The sequence below is a fragment of the Malurus melanocephalus genome, unplaced genomic scaffold (genome assembly GCF_030028575.1).
Source record: "Malurus melanocephalus ecotype Western Australia unplaced genomic scaffold, MMel_1.1 scaffold_970, whole genome shotgun sequence".
Classification (NCBI taxonomy): Eukaryota; Metazoa; Chordata; class Aves; order Passeriformes; family Maluridae; genus Malurus; species Malurus melanocephalus.
In genome coordinates this window covers 4,363-20,697 of record NW_026624202.1, presented here as the reverse complement: position 1 = coordinate 20,697, position 16,335 = coordinate 4,363, and the positions used below count along the sequence as shown (strand labels likewise).

General features: G+C 53.4%; 2 protein-coding genes across 4 annotated transcripts in view; both read left to right on the top strand.

Moving 5' to 3' along the window:
* Window positions 1-9,148, top strand: part of C2CD3 (C2 domain containing 3 centriole elongation regulator) — a 39,008-nt gene extending 29,860 nt beyond the window's left edge. The window contains exons 30-33 of the mRNA XM_057386468.1: window positions 1,058-1,266; window positions 1,823-2,798; window positions 3,438-3,540; window positions 8,937-9,148. Of these exons, the coding sequence (XP_057242451.1) occupies window positions 1,058-1,266; window positions 1,823-2,798; window positions 3,438-3,540; window positions 8,937-9,071 (1,423 nt within the window). The 3' untranslated portion in view covers window positions 9,072-9,148. The remainder of the gene's footprint in view (window positions 1-1,057; window positions 1,267-1,822; window positions 2,799-3,437; window positions 3,541-8,936) is intronic.
* A 707-nt stretch (window positions 9,149-9,855) lies between these two features.
* LOC130585822 (putative mitochondrial transporter UCP3) lies at window positions 9,856-13,064 on the top strand. Of its 3 annotated transcripts, none has more exons than XM_057386466.1 (6): window positions 9,856-10,161; window positions 11,096-11,236; window positions 11,343-11,553; window positions 11,728-11,925; window positions 12,099-12,459; window positions 12,594-13,064. In XM_057386466.1, exons 2-6 carry the CDS (start codon window positions 11,111-11,113, stop codon window positions 12,697-12,699), a joined length of 1,002 nt encoding a protein of 333 aa, XP_057242449.1. In that variant the 5' UTR covers window positions 9,856-10,161; window positions 11,096-11,110; the 3' UTR covers window positions 12,700-13,064. The 3 variants fall into 3 exon arrangements, with proteins under 3 accessions (XP_057242449.1, XP_057242450.1, XP_057242448.1); XM_057386467.1 differs by lacking the exon at window positions 9,856-10,161 and having other exon boundaries at window positions 10,753-11,236; window positions 12,099-12,200; window positions 12,279-12,459; XM_057386465.1 differs by lacking the exon at window positions 9,856-10,161 and having other exon boundaries at window positions 10,753-11,236.
* Window positions 13,065-16,335: the final 3,271 nt, after the last annotated feature.

Here is a 16,335-nt window from a genome sequence, read left to right as displayed (position 1 = left end):
GGGCTGCTCTCCTCACTGCTCTCAGGTAAAACAGGGCTGGACTCTGCAGCTCTGAGCTCACGGGCTGCTCTCCTCACTGCCCTCAGGTAAGGCTGGGCTGGACTCTGCAGCTCTGAGCTCACGGGCTGAAATCCTCACTGCTCTCAGGTAAGGCTGTGCCACCAGGGCACTGCCAGCCTTGGTTTGGCAGGGAGGAGCTGGGAAGGGAAGGATCCAGTGCTGAGGARATGAAGTGCAATAACCCATGAGGAGATTCCGCTGTCATTTACAGCAGTGTGAGGCAGGGCTGGAAATCAGGCACTGGCTGGGGGCTCCACAGCAGCACTGAGGGGCTGCAGCAGTGTGGGGGCTGGTGAAGGGGAACAGCAGCAGCAGTGCTTCCAAATCTGGAGAGAGGGCTTGGTTTGTGTGTGCTGCCACATCTGTCACACAGCAGTGTGTGAAGSCAATATCCCTTCAGCTGCCTCCCTCAGGGACAGGAGCAAGGCTGTAGGCATTTCTGGGGTGCACAGGGCAGTAAATCCTTTCCCAACAGGATGGTTTTCTTCTTGCTAGAAGCACTGTTCTCTTGACTATATTCTGGGTTTAAATGAGGTATATGAATTTAGAAGAATAGTATTTATTATCTGTAAGAGTATAGGAACGAAAGAGACTTCCTGAGGTATTTCAACCCTTCTGCTACCACAAGCAATAGATCTTAAAATCCCGAGATCTTAAACACATAGAAATCCTCAGATTTTTATCAAGCTCAGCCATAAGTCAAGCAGTACTCCTGGCTTTATGACATTTATTGGAAGGTCATCTCAAATCCACCTCCTTTGATGAAAATGAGCTCTTCTTTAGCTTTCAGCAGAAGTTCATAGCCAGGTCGGGATTTGTTCTTGAATGTTATTCTCACTTAGAGCAGCCTCAACGCTTGCCCACTGATCTGTTTTTCAGTTAAAACCTTTAATCTTTTATTTGCATATTTACATGTTGTTACTAGAATGATCTGACTTAAACCCAGCTGCCAAGGCTCATTTCCCCCTCTTACCAAATTTCTTCCCACTGCTTGCAGGAAGAACTTGAGCGAGCTGGATGAGGTTCAAAGATACTTCAGCCAGAAGCTGACCAGGTCTTTTCCTGACTTCATCACATCCCAACCAGGCCATGAGGAGTGGGAGAGTGACCATCAGGGCTCGATGAGCAGAGAAATGGATCCCAAAGGCTGCCATCTTCTGGAAAAATCTAGTCAGTTGGTGTCTCAGGTCAGCAGCCTAATCAATGGTGAGTGGCTGCTGTGAGTAGCAAAATGACAAGGAAATCAAATCCCTGTTGAAGCTTTTGCAATAACTTACCAGAGCAGAGAATAAACTGGAGCCCAGAGCTGCAATTGCTGCCAGTTGCAAAGTTATTCCATGCTTTTTGTGCCCATGGCTTCTTACAGGGAAGCAGCATTTCTAAGAAATGGAGCAGAAGGGCAGATCCCTCTTATGCCAGAATTTGCCATCCTTGTATCACCACCTTGATCTTCTCTTTTCCCCCCACTCTTTATTCTCTAAGGCTTTGCTCTTTTTATTTCCTTTCTCATCCTTAGCAATTGTTTTTACTGCTTTTTTACATGCCTTCCTCTACAATGTGTTTCAGACTCTTCCTTTTCCTTTTCCAAATGTCCCCCACCATTCCCTTGGAGAAGGACTTGCCTCAGAATAGTTTGCCATTTTACCTAATGCAGGTGAACTCAATTCTTTGAGTCCAGAAATTGTTTTGAGTTCTGAAATGGATTCCTTTTAACTGTTGCTCTATGCATTCACTGATGCTGTTTTTTGTGGTTTTTTTATAGACTTGCAGACTATAACTAAACACAGCAAAGCAGCCTGTAGTGGATCTCCAGACAGCAGCAGGCAGCTGGGTGCTGGGGATGTGCCCTGCTGGAAGGAGGAGGGAGCCACTCCTGCAGTTCCTGGAGTCCACCTGGGGTCAGACTCACCCGGCATTTGCAGGGACACGCAGCAGCCGGGCACTGCTGGCAGATCTGTGTTCCACAGACACATGCTGCACAAACTCCTAGACCCCCTTATCCCTGAGGATGAGCACACAGTGGGTTCTGTCCAGGAAAACGAAGGTGCTTTTGCCATCCAGCCACACAGCGAAGAAGAATACGAAGAGGATGTTATAGAACCACGAACTCTTAATGAAATAACGACCATAACRGACAGGACCAGCCCCTGGTCCAGTGTGATCTCTGAAACAGGGCCAGGCACTGAGCAGCATCCTCTGGAGCCCAGTGAAGATCAGCACTCCATCAATGTGGGATGTTTCCAAAAAGGGAACAGCAGTGCCTTGTCCAGCATCCTGCACGGGGACAGCCAGAGCGTGTTCAGCACCCTGAGCCCACCCCTGAGCCCCCACAGAGCTGGGAACAGCCCCTGGGGAGCAGCAGGAGATTGCAAACCCTTCAACAGCAGCTGGGGAATGGCAGAGAAGGAGCCAGTGCAGCCCTGTGGCCGGAGCCTGTGGGACAGAGCACCGAGCACTGAACCCGGGCAGAGGAGCACAGGGCTCCRTGGAGGCTCCAAGGAACCATTGCCAGGAGATGGGGGTTTGAGCAGTGCAAAAACCACCGAGAGACAGGAGCAGGGAGGTGCTGAGGCTGCAAATGAAGATGAAGGCAAGGAAGGAAGTGGCTCTGATGAGAACTGTGCTCAGAGTGTATCAGCCCAGGCTGGCTCCGAAAGGAGCAGTGAGAGCTCTCCTGATGACAGCAGTGAGGAGCCACAGGAAGGGTCAGAAAACCCCATCRAACCAAAAACCACTTTGTATCCTTTACTCTTTTCCTAAACACTCTTTGCATTCAGTGACTCTCCCTGCTTAGATAGAATRTCCCTGGCCTCAGGAAAGAGAAATTTGCTATGTGGATTTCTTCCCTGGGAAATGAATCTGGAGCTGGTGTTCTGGGATGGTGCTGGAGGACCCCATTACACCGTTTCACACAAAGCAGTGATGACTTTCTTGCCACTTGTAGCCAATACMTTTTGTGATTTGTGAAAGTCACTTTGTTTTGGGCAGTTCTGACTTGTCTTCTTGCAGTTTCTCTCTATGTTGTTTTACCCCATGTGTTAGAGCCCTTGTGTTTCTCCTGTATTAATGAAGCATGTTTTATTTTGCTTTTAAAATACTTCCCAATGTTTCTTACACAAATTCCAGACCTCGAATTAAGTGTCAGAATTTTTGCAGGATGAAGTCCCCCACAAATTTGTGAGGTGTTGTTTGAAAGYAAGTTGGTGTCCCATGCTCTGCAAGCCCAGGTGAGAGAACCAAGTGTTCAGARCAATGCCATATTGATTAAATGAAATTACATTAAAACTAATGTCCCAAACAAATCTGGGACCTGTTAACAGATCAGCTTTTGCCACATCTGCAGCTGCCAAGGGTTGTTCCTTAACAGCTCTGCTCAGATCTGATCCCGTTGTTGTTCCCAACTTCTTCCTTCCACCCCAGGAGATGGAAGCTTCCATGAGACTGCTCAGCAGCTCTTCTCACCCTTCCACATCTCCAAAAGTAAGTACAGGATGTCCTTTGTTTTATTGTCCAGCTTAGTCCGTTCCTTAAAGCAGGAATTCCTTAGAACTTCTCCCTTCCTTTGCCTGCCAGAGCTCACCCTGGAGGTGATGGTTTCCACGTCAAGGGGAATCTTCCTGCCAGCTCTCCTCTCTGTGAGGATGGTTTTTAACGTCCATGGCTGTGTTGTCTGTGATCCTCACACCTTTTTACCGAGCAGTTGTTCATTACACTCAGGCAATGTTATTCCATCAGGGTCAGTGGGAGCAGCAGGCTCTCCTCCACACTTTCTGTGCTTTAATGTCGTGTGACATGCCTCGTTCTGAGCAGCTCTAACTTTAATTRTGGCCTCGGTTTCTCTCTTTAGACCAGGGTGAAATGAGGGAGTTTGCAGCAGGAGGGGTCCTGGGGAGGGATCTTGTAAAAGTTCTGTGACCCAGGGAGCAGTGGAATAACTGAGTGATGGCTCCTCCTGCACCAAAGCTGGGCATTGCTGAATGCAATGCCCAGTAAATTGCCATTTACTTTTCTTGTGTGCATGAAGGTTTCTTTATTGCAAGAGGTTAGTTGTTTTCAAGGTATTTATCAAACTGGCTCAGTTGTTTTCAAGGTATTTATCTTCTTTTCACTTCATAAAGAGGGGTTATGAAAAAGAAGGAGAGTGACTTTTTACATGGGCAGATAGTGATGGGACGAGGGGGAACAGTTTTAAACTAGAAGAGGGGAGATTTAGATTGGATATTAGGAAGAAATTCTGCCCTGTGAGGGTGGGGAGGCCCTGGTGCTGGGTGCCCAGAGAAGCTGTGGCTGCTCCTGGATYYCTGGAAATGTTCCWGGGCAGGGCTTGGAGCACCCTGGGACAGTGGAAGGTGTCCCTGCTGAGCTGAGTGGCTGGAAATACAGCCCTGGGAATTATTAATAATTAGGAAGACTGTTAGCAAGACACTCTTTGGATRTTTTGATCCTAAACCAGCTTCATTCCAGGATTAGCTGGCACTAATCCTTCGCTGCAGTGCTTGTAGGCCATGCCAAGGCAGGTTTACGTCGTGTCTTGTGCATCAAACGCCCTCTGTGAAAAACTTCTGTTTGAGGTTTTTCACTACTGCCAATGCATCGAGCTCAGAAAATGCTTCCTCCTGGTTTTGGTTTTGATTGTCCCTTGGAACAYTGGTTTCTAAAGCTGGGCTGAGTTTGGTTCTGCACAGGTCAGCAGACACCAGCATGACAGCAAGGCTGAAATTGGAGCTGTTCTCTGGATGTCACCAGAGCCCTCAGTCACTTGGCAATTGCAAACTCACTCCTGGTGCTCCTCCTGCTCTGCCTGGCTTGTCTGCCCCTGCTATGGCCAGGCAGTGCTGAGGTGTGCAGTGGGCAGCATTGGAGGCAGAAAGGTTAGCTCAGCTCCTGCAGGGAGGACTTGGGGCCCTGAGGAGGAGCTGCAGCAGCTCAGGCTCAGYGTGGATGCTTCACCTTCCAGGGATCAGCATTTTGCAGAGCCTCACGAATCCTCCTTGGTTTTTGCTCCTTTTCTCCATTACATCAAACTAAGGCTTCCCATTCTTGAGGTCCTTCCCAACTCTTGTCTTCCACACTGCTCACCTGCTCTGAGCAGGGATTAGAGGGCAGGTTTGAATAATCAGAGCATTGATAAACTTTTCCATARAATCCCAGAATCCCAGAATGGTTTGGGTGGTAAAGAACCTCAGAGATCCTCTTGTTCCACTCCCTGCCATGGGCAGGGACACGTCCCACTGTCCCAGGCTGCTCCCAGCCCCAGTGTCCAGCCTGGCCTTGGGCACTGCCAGGGATCACAGCCACAGCTGCTCTGGGCACCCTGTTCCCACCCTCCCAGGGAACAATTTCTTCCAAATATCCCACCTAACCTGCCCTCTGGCAGTGGGAAGCCATTCCCCCTTGTCCTGGCACTCCAGGCCCTTAGCTAAAGTCCCTCTCCAAATACTGTGGTATTTTTTTCCCCTTCACCTCCAGGAATATTCCAAAAAGATAAGAAACTTACGTGGAAACCAGTTTTACTCAGAATAATTCCTATTTGTATATGCATAGATTTACCTACAGTGTGAATTAGAAATAGCACAGCCTTGGGCAGACTCACAATTACAAGTTTTATATGTTCCAAATATGCCAATGGCAGCCACAACCAAACCATCCTTTCTTGGTCGTGTTGTTCCTTGTTGACCTGCTGGATCTTGCTGTTTTCCTGCCTGGAAATCGGGAGTGGGTGCCAGGCCACTGCCAGGGGAGTGCAAACAAGAACTCTCATGGGAATACTTGGTGTAAGGTGCTTCCAAAACAAGAGTGTTGCAGTCTGTTCACACAGATCTGTTTGTCCCCCATCCCTGTGCACAAACAAAACCTCAGCAAACTGAGCCACAGTGCTGAAACATCCTCTGCCTCCAGGAGTGGAACTGTTTGACCTTGGAAGAGGCCATGACCTAAAAAATGCCCATGAATCTGCTTTAGTGCAGCCCCTGGCACCCAGGCACTGGATAATCCTCGCCTGGTTTCAGTGTCACTGCCATTCCTATAAAAAGAAAAGTGAAGCGTGATCCTGGGTGCACGAGTCCCCTTTCCTCTTGCATCTTCCCCGTGGAACGTGTGCTTCCTGGCTGAGCACCAGACACTTGGAGTTTGAGACAGAGAGGGAGAAACCTGGGCTGGGCATGAGCTGAGCCTGTTCCTGGAGCGGGAACGCTGTAAACACGACATTTCAGACCTGTGCTCTGGAAACTATGCAGGAGGATAAACCTGAGTCAGAAACTGCCTGTGAGATGGGTCAGAGGGCAGCTTTGATGTGCAAAAAGGAGCAATGGAGCTGGGGAAGGGCTGGAGCAACTGAGGGAGCTGGGAAGGGGCTGAGCCTGGAGCAAAGGAGGATCAGGGGGGATTTGTGGCTCTGCACAACTCCTGACAGGAGGGGACAGCCGGGGGGATTTGGGATCTGATCCGAGGAACGGGGACAGGAGGAGAGGGAACGGCTCAGGCTGGGCCAGGGGAAGTTTAGGTTGGATATTGGGAAAATTTCTTCCCCCAAAGGGCTGTCCAGCCCTGGAGCAGTCCCTGTCCCTGGAGGGATTTAAAGCTGTGTGATTGTTGTACTTGGGGACATGGGATAATGGTGACCCTGGCAGTGCTGCRGGAACAGCTGGACTCCATGGCTTACGTGTCTTCTCCATCCTCAATAATTTCCATGATTCTGTGATTCTGGTCATCTGTCTGAGCTGGGAGTGTTAACAGTGCTKTTAAACCCCATTTGGATTCACACATGTTCATGTGAAATAGCAGCAAGAGCTGCTGTTAAACCTTTCCCACAGCTGGAAGTTCATTTTTAGGAAGATTGTTAGGATGGATACGTCTTAACACCACTTCATCCTGCACATKGGACAGTGGGAGGAGAATGGAAGGAGGTTTATTTGTCTTTGAAACAACATGCCAGTGGCGTGTTTTCCAAGCGTGTTTCCACCTGGTTTCGTGACTTGGGGAGCAAACAAACTGCTCTTGTGTTATGGCATCGGGGTACAGRGCACTTTAGGGGGATTAGATGTTGGGAGGAATTCCTGACTGTGAGAGTGGGATGGTCCTGGCACAGGGTGCCCAGAGCAACTGTGGATCCCCTGAATCCCTGGCAGTGCCCGAGGCCAGGCTGGACATTGGGGCACHCTGGGACAGTGGGAGGGGTCCCTGCCCAGGTCAGGGGGTGGAATGGGATGGGCTCTAAGGTCCCTTCCCACCCAACCCATTGYTGGGCTCTGTTCCTTACACTGAAAATGGGAGGTGCTGGCTCTCCATCCCTGGCTGTGCAGGACATGTGGCACATGGGAAAGGGGAGCTGGGGGAGGCAGGAAATGCAGGTTCCTGCACTTTTGAAATAGGGTTAATTGGCAGATTGGAGGAATTTCCTAGGGAGATGYTTTCAAATGCTGTTCAGAACTCAGGGGTCAGCACAGAGCCTGGTCACTGCCCCTCTCCAGCCACTCCTGACCTTTGGGCTGGTCCTTGGACAGAAAACACCACGGGAAGAATGAGCTGCTGTCCTGKTCTGCAGACAGCCCTGTCCAAGGGAGGTGCTTTGCCCAGCCTGCAGCTCTCTCTGCTGCTTTTTAGGCTTCCACTGCATCCAGGTCTGCATTTCATCTCTCTGGGCTCCTCACATTTTGGTTTAGGAAATTCATCCTGGAGAACTGTTAAAAAGAAGTGCAAAGCAGAGATTCTCCTARTTATCCATWTRTGTCATTTCAGTGCCATAGAAAGGRGAAGTGCTAGGAAGTATTTTACCTGCAGGCTGTCTCCTGAGCCTGCAATGCACAGGTTACCAAACACAAGGACTCCCTTATTCCTAAAACAGCCATTTCCTTCTCCAAGCSGTGCCTATCAGAGTGCACCAAAACTGATCCTGGTGCTGTTTCTCAGGAGCTGCTCACCTCAGGAGACCTCAGAGAAGCAGCCAGTGATGTGGGTGAAAGGCCAGAGTGGTGGATCAGATTTCCAGAAGGCCCCACAGCTTGCTCCTCTGAAGGTTCTCAGAACAGGATCGCTTTTCTCGGTGCCTCAGGACACAGCCCAGCTCTAAACCACTTGGGGAGAAATGTGTGCTTCCCTGTGTGCTGGAATTACTCATCTTTTAGTGYTGCTGGAACATCTGGGACAAAGCCAGGCTGCAGGAAAAGCACAGAGGAGATGACACTGCATAAACCAGGGCTTTTCCTGCCATGGGGTGCTGCTTTGGGATCCCTGCAGGCAGCTGAGGCTGGCCCATCCCATTTATCATGGGATCACAGAATGGTTTGGGCTGGGAGGGACCTTAAAGCCCATCCAGTCCCACCCCGTGCCATGGGCAGGGACACCTTCTGCTRTCCCAGGCTGCTCTAAACCCCATCCAGCCTGGCCTTGGGCACTGCCAGGGATCCAGGGGCACCACAGCTGCTCTGGGCACCCTGGGCCAGGGCCTCACCGCCCTCACAGGAAAGATTTTCTTCCTAATATCTAATCTAAATCTCTCCTCTTTTAGTTTAAACCCATTCCCTGCCTTTTCCTGTCAGCAGGCTTAGATTTGTTGTGACASAGTATTCCCTCTCCACTGTGAGGAGATTTGGTCTTCAGGGTTCTGCAAATTATAAAGTAAAATAATAATTGAAAGCCAGGATGCAGTCAGGTGCCAGTGAGTACAGCACTGCCATTGCTTTGGTTTCACACGGGAGGATTTGGCTGAGGGTGGATGCTCACAAGGTCAGGAGTGCCACAGCAGAGCCCGTTCTGGGTGCAGATCTTTCCCATTGGGGTGGTTTCTGTGTGTCCCCACCTCATCCCCGCTGCACAGGCTGGGCTTTGCCATGACCCCAAGCACAGGCAGGGCTCTCACTCTGTCCCTTCTCTCGCAGAGCAGCAGAGCAGCAGTGCCTGGAGCCATCCCCTACCGAAGGCCAAATCGGCCCCGGCCCAGCCCCGACCTCTCAGAAGAGCAAACCAGAAGAATCGCCAGGATTTTCTCTGCTCAGCTGACCAAGAAGGAGTAGTGGTGGCGAGAGTCCGGCCACAGCAGAGCTTCCTAAGCCATGGCCCCAKGTGCTGGCCAAGGCTGAGTCCTCCTGTGAGGGGCAGGTGGAAGCTGCAGCTTCCAGGCTCTGTTTTCAGTTTGCCTCATTGGTTTGTTCATTGAAATCCCTATTTAGCAGGGCTCAAAGCCTGTGGTCACCCAAAGGGAGCTGCATCTTGCAGGGGCAGGTCCCCAGGGAGATGCACCCCTATGGGTAACCCATGGCCTGGKACCTGCTCTCCAGGTAGTCCAGTYTTAGGATTTAATCCTGTGAAATGGCCCTTCCAAAAATATTTGTTGGGCAGCACAATTCTCTGTTTCTACAGSTGCCCAAAGKGCTTGTGTGAACACAGGCCAAGGGCACTGTGAAATCTGGTGGGTGTACAAAAGGGGGTGACTAGAAAKATGAGACTTTTCTATTTATATTTAAATTATTTTTGTACACCTTTCAGAGAACAGACTTTGATGCCAACAGAGCTCAGTTATTTTTGTACTGCTCTCTCCAGCGTTAGTTTCAATAAAATTCACYTGCTTTGTTGTCAGCCTGTGCAGTGTCCCTATGCCAGGGCAGGAACCTTTCCTCAACAGGGGACAGAGTCTCTCCCACAGAACTCCCAAGCCAGAGAAATGCTGCTGGAACTGGGGAGACCAGGAGCACACGGAAATGCCACTGCTTCACCAAAGAATTGAGTGTCACCGTGCAGGACAGCCCATGTGGGAGGAGCYGCTTCCATTCTGAGCTGCTTTTCCARSCACRCGTGCAATTCAGGATTTAAGCAGCCAAAGGATCWGCATCCCTTTTTTCTCCCTCTTGTGCAAGTGTTTTTCCCAGGGGACCCCCTGAATGCGTAAGTCACTTACCCTGTGATTGCGGCCCCGTTCCCTGTCCTTGCTGGGTCGGGATGGGAGCTAAAGGCACCCAGTGTTCCCTGGAAGGACAGGAGTGACGTGCAGGCTGCTTTCTCCTGCTGGCATCCCCCGAAAAGCTCAGGCAGGATGCCAGCTGGGCTGGGATCACCGTCACGGAGGATGTCACAGCACTGACCCCTGAGTTGTGTCTGGGCCATGAGGTAAACACTGTCCCTCCCTGTCCCTCCCTGTCCCTCCTGCCAGCCCCAGCCCCAGTGCCCTGCTCTCCACGGGTGTCACGGGTTCCAGGGTGGATTCCCCCGGCCCTGCTCCACGTGAGCGTGGGGAGCACGTTTCCCCAGGCACAGGCAGCTGTCCGGGATGGACTGCAGCCCCTGATCCGTGCCAGCCAGGGGATCTGACCTGCCCTGTGCCGAGCTCAGCGCTGCCTCTGAACCGCTCGCTTGGAAAGCCTTGGGGCGAGGGTTTTCTGTATCTCATCCTTCCCACAGTGGTTTTGGGGTGACAACCAAGATTCCTCCCCAGTCCAGTGCAGGAGGTCGGGGTAGGACCCCCCTCCTCATGCCTGAGCCCTGCAAGGGGGGCTGAAAGCTGTCATGTCACGGGTGCCAGGTGACCCAGTCCCATCAACTCAAATGCCACCGGGGGAACACTGTTTTCCTGTCACCCGATCCAATCCGTGGCCGCTGGAATGTCCTCCTGGGTGCTATATAAGGGTGGGGCCAGGGACACGGCTCTCAAGGCACTGCCTGTGCAGGGCAAGAGCCGGGACACTGTGCCGAGGTCCCTACGGTGAGGGCATGGAGGGACAGGGCATGGAGGAACAGGGCATGGAGGGACAGGGCTCCAGGCAGGTCCCTCTGGGGAGATGATCTCACCCAGCAACCCCTGTTATAGCTGGGGTGGGATAAGGAAGAGTGGGCACTGGTGAATGCCGTGCTGAGCAAGCCCTGTGCCTCAGTTTCCCCGGGACAGAAGTGAGTAGACAGGGCAGGATATGGCTTTTGGGGTTGCCCAAAGCTTTCAAGAGCCACCGTGGCACATGGTCGCCTCCAGCGCCGAACAGGACACGCACGTGAAGCCACGGCCTGATGCGCCCTCCCGGCTCCCTACAAACCCCTCCTCTCCTTCCAGCCCCTTCCAGCCGTCATGGTGGGTCTGAAGCCCCCCGAGGTGCCCCCGACGGCCGCGGTCAAGTTCGTCAGCGCGGGGATGGCCGGCTGCATCGCGGACCTGTGCACCTTCCCCCTGGACACGGCCAAAGTGCGGCTGCAGGTAGGGCCGGACCCTGTGATGGGAGGGGGATCCCACCCAGCTCTGCTGCGGGGCTGGGGGCTCCGGGGCCGAGCACAACGTGGGGTGACACAGCGGCACCGCGCAGATCCAGGGAGAGGCGAGGGTCCCGCGGCCCGTCAGCTCCGTGCGGTACCGGGGTGTTTTGGGGACGCTGAGCACCATGGTGAGGACGGAGGGAGCCCGCAGCCTGTACAGCGGGCTGGCGGCCGGGCTGCAGCGCCAGATGAGCTTCGCCTCCATCCGCATCGGCCTCTACGACTCGGTGAAGCAGCTCTACACCCCCAAGGGGGCTGAGAGTGAGTGTCCAGGCAGCCCGGACATCCCTGCGCGCCCCTTCCTAGGCTGAGATACTCACCCTGGGGGCGAGAGACTCACCCTGGGGCCAAGAGCCCCGCGATGAGGCTGTGACACAGCGCGGGGTCCCTGCAGGGCGGGGATCCTGCAGCAGTCCCGATCCCTGCCCTCTCCAGACACAGGCATGGCCGCACGGCTCCTGGCCGGCTGCACCACGGGCGCGGTKGCCGTGGCCTGTGCCCAGCCCACCGACGTGGTCAAGGTCCGCTTCCAGGCCAGCGGGGCGCTGCCGGACAGTGCCCGCCGCTACAGCGGCACCGTGGATGCCTATCGGACCATCGCCAGGGAGGAGGGCATCCGCGGGCTCTGGAGAGGTACGAGCGAGCGGGGCTGAGCACGGGAAAGGGACGGAGTGGGAACAGAAATGGAAATGGGGATGAGGAAGGGAAGAGAGGCGGGATGGGGACAAGGATGGGGACAGCAGGGCCCAGGGTGCTCCGGGAAGAGCCGTGACCAGCATTCCCAACGCCACCACCCTCCTGCCCAGGGACGCTGCCCAACATCGCCCGCAATGCCATCATCAACTGCGGGGARCTCGTCACCTACGACCTCCTCAAGGACGCGCTGCTGCGGACACGGCTCATGACGGGTGAGGACGGCGCGGGGCGGACGTGGCGGGTGCCATCCCTGTCCCCCAATGTCCAACCCCCGGCTCTTCCCCCTTCAGACAATGTCCCGTGTCACTTCGTGGCCGCTTTCGGCGCSGGGTTCTGCGCCACGCTGGTGGCGTCGCCCGTGGACGTGGTGAAGACGCGGTACATGAACGCGAGCCCCGGCGAGTACCGCAGCGCCCTGAGCTGTCTGCTGGCGCTGCTCACGCAGGACGGCCCCGCCGGCCTCTACAAGGGGTGAGTTGGGGACGCGCCACCGAGCGCCCGCAAAGGCCCCGCAATGCCCGCACCGAACCCCAAATTCCCGAAGCCGTTTGCGGGACGGGGCACGGGGCTGTCCCCGGCACTCAGCAGCGCTTTTCCCGGTACAGCTTCGTGCCGTCCTTCCTGCGGCTGGGCTCGTGGAACGTGGTGATGTTCGTGTCGTACGAGCAGCTGCAGCGCGCTGTGGCGCTGGCACGGCCGGCCCTGGCCTGAGCCCCCCGGCCCCTTCTGCCGGCCCAGCGAGGCTCAGCATCAATTAATTACATCAATTACATCAATTACATCAAGTACATTAATTGCCGAAGCACCGGCGGGCAGCGGAGCCACACGCTCGGGGAGGGACCGGACAGACGGAAGGAGAAAGGACGCTGTTCGAGGAGAAACGCGGGATAATGGAGGCTTTCTGAGAAGAGTTTTAAGGGACAGAGGAAAAAAAAATGTTTCTTGGCTTTCCATCCGGGAAGAGCAATGCTTCCCAAGGGCAGTGGTGTGGGCAGGTGGGACCAAACTGAGAGCCAGGGAATGCAGCGATTCCTGTTATTCCTTACTGGCGYTTCCAATAAACGGCCCCTATGGGGTCTGATCATAGCGTGGCTCAGAGTTTCTTTCCCTTTTGGGGGTGTTTGGGGTCATTGTCCCAGGTCTGCACATGACACCGGTCAAGCTGATATTCTCTGTCACTTTTGGTGCACTGAGTAATTTCCCGTTAATCTCTTATAATTCAGGTCTGTCACAATCACCAAGAGCAGCTCCACCTGCCCTGCCAAAGCAGCAGATCCCTGACCCACASCAATCAAACTAAAGCCTCAAACTAAATGGTCCCTTTTAGGACAGTAAAAATATACATCCTAAGCAGGAGAGGACACAGAATTCCCATTCCCTATTTATCAAGCTTGAGATAACTGGGACTGGCAGGAATAAGGTTTCCTCTGCCCTCACTCCATCTGTATCATCCTCGTTTGTCACAGACACTCAATTCTATTTCAAGGACTCCTATYAGAAAACGGATGACTGTTATCAGAAGCAATCCGCAGGGCGGTTTTTCCGCCCTGGAAGCAGCAGGACGGGCCAAGGGCAGCGGCTGCCGCAGGAGGAGGAGGCGCGGGCGGAACCCGCAGGGCGGGGCCCCGGGACAGGTGCGGCACCGGAGGCTGCGGTTCCGCCCGAGCGCACCCCGGAGCGCGGAACGCGGAGCGGCCGCCCTGCTCCTGCCGTGCCAGGGGCAGATGCGCTAGGAACGAGCTGTCCTGAGCCAAGGATGGGAAAAATCCCCTGGGCTCCGGCAGCGMCGCCGGGAACGAGCGAGCGGTGCCTGCAGGTGAGAGGGGCAGAGGAGAGGCTGCTCGGGGGTCTCCTGGGTCGGGTGGGATCCGCCGTGTGTCCTGTGAGCACTGACACTGGCACCCTGTAGCCACTGTGGGACGAGTTTGTCCGGGGCTCGAGGCTCTCTGGGATCATGGTTCATGGAATRAAGCTCGTGCCCGTGCCCAGCTGCGATGACAAGATTTTATGGGATGGGCTGTGCTCCTTTTTCYGGGAAGCAGAGGGATGGGGGTCCCTGTTGCACTCACATGGGGWGCAAAGAGAAGCTGCTCCTGCGGCTGTGGCCATGGGTCAGTGGGAACTGAACAGTTCTGATGGAAACCGATGGAAAAACAAATTTTGTTTGGTTTTGGACTTGACAAATTCCCCATGACYCCATGTGAGAGAAGGGGGAATAAGGGCCAAGACAATTCCTTAGCCCAAAAGGGACAAATTTATGTTTATTTCCTGCCYCACCTGGAATGATTTGGGTCACARGAAGCACCTGGGAGCCTCCTTTTGTGTCCTGGGTGAGGCTGTGGCTATRAAAGGGGTAAAGGATGGCKTGGGGAGAGGAGTAGTGACTGGGAACAGTGACACCTTAGGGATTTGTATCTGGAAATAGCCATCARTTTCCTGATGGGAGTCCTGGAAACAGAACTGAGAGTGTGAGAAATGAGAATATTGCAGCTGGAGTGCTGAGAATGGAGAGTCTGTAGTGAATGTTGTCTGCTGAGTCTCCTGATGTAATGCTGTGCTGTCACCAAGTCACCTCATTCTGATTTAAACCATCTTGAAATATGCTTGAATTACCAACTGGACTACAGAATGCACATGGGAAGCCTCATGTTCCCAAGGGAAGGCTTTAAGGATGTGCAGCTTCTGAACTGCACGAATAATTCAGGCTCCCACAGAAACCTGGGCCGTGGTTCYGGGGCAGGAAAGTGTCATCCTCAGTGCCACCTGAACAGCAATTTTCCTTGGAGCTCTCAGATCAGGATCGGTGGTGTAGCTGTGTGTTTTTCCCGCTCTCTGCACTCTGTCAGGGATGCCCTGGAGTGCTCTGGGTCATGGCAAGATGATCTGTGTGTAACAGCTTCCAAGGCCTGTCTGCACAGCTGGGTCAGTCCTGGGCATCCCATGGAATCCCTGAGGWTGGAAAAGCCCTTCGAGATGCTGAAATGCTCCCGAGACAAAGCTTCCCCAGCTGGAAGCAAAGTGGGTGTGGGGAGGGAAATCCAAGGGAGTGGTGGAAGGGCTTTCTCCCAGGTCTGGACACGCAGGCAGGGGTGATTTCTGAATGTTTGTYTGCAGCAGCAGCTCCCTTCCCGCACGAGAGCTGCCTCAGCTTGGAGCAGTGTGAGGACATCCAGCTCTTCCTTAGGCTTGAGGCACTGCAGGGTGCAGAGCTCCAGTTCAATCTTGTTTAAATGCCTCCAATGTAAAAATATATTAAAACAAAAATGATTGAGGAAATAACATACAAAAGTCTATTGCAAGCATAGGTACGAGCTGTCTTTATTTAAAGMTCCACATTTATGGACATTTGTCAAACCTCTCTCAGGGCAGTGTCCAGAAAGCTTTGTTAACCCCTTGTCTTGTCCTGTCCATTCTCAGGGGCTGTGTGGAGATTCCTCCGTGGAGCAGCATCACACCTCGGGGCTGAGCCACAGAGATTCAGTCCTTGGGCTGGTGAGTCACTATTTCTATTTAATAATTGTTTTTGCTGGCTTTGATGTCATGGCTGCAATGTTCCTTCAGACATCGTGCCCTGCTGCAGTGACAGCTCCTGTGCTGGTCAGGGAACCGTTCTGGGGAAGGGCTTTCAGTCTCACTCGTTTCCATTTAAATCAATCATTAGTTTTATTCCCATCCATCTCTCTGGTTTGCCACCCTCGKTCCCACGGACAGAGCTGTGTAAAGGTTCCATCCCATCGTACCAAGTCCTGCGTGGTGTTCCCAAAATCAAGAGCTGTTTTAGGAGCCTTGATCGCCCCGTGGGCTTCACAGAGGGTGCCAAACTCTGCTCTTAAGGATTCAGTGCTTATTTTGAACACCGATCCTACAGCTGGGTAGTTCAGCTAACAGGGATTAGAGTCAGTTCTTGCACCCAGCACAGGTTTTGTCCTACAAAGACCACCCAAACTTGCTGAGATAACACACAGGTGATGCACTGGCACTTTGGGGTTAATGGTAAATGTGGCCAGGTAATTCTTGTGAGGTTGAACTGATCTCAACTGATGGCTGAGAGCTGCATCTCCCCTGCTGCTGGCACAGGAGGTAGAGCTGGGACAGGACAGCTCCTCCATTCCTTGGGCCCCCAAAATCCCGTTTATTCTACCCTGAGCTGCTGCAGGCATTGATTCTGTAAGTTAYAGATAAAAATTCTGCCTGCCTGTGAATCTTACAGGAAAGCTGGACTGGAATGTCCCAGGAAAAGGTGGCACCTGGAGGGTTTTTGGGGGGCCCCAGGACATGAGCAGGGACGGTGTTGTGTGTTGCACTGAAGATGCTGTGGCACAGGTCCTGGTCCTTCATGGGGGAGGT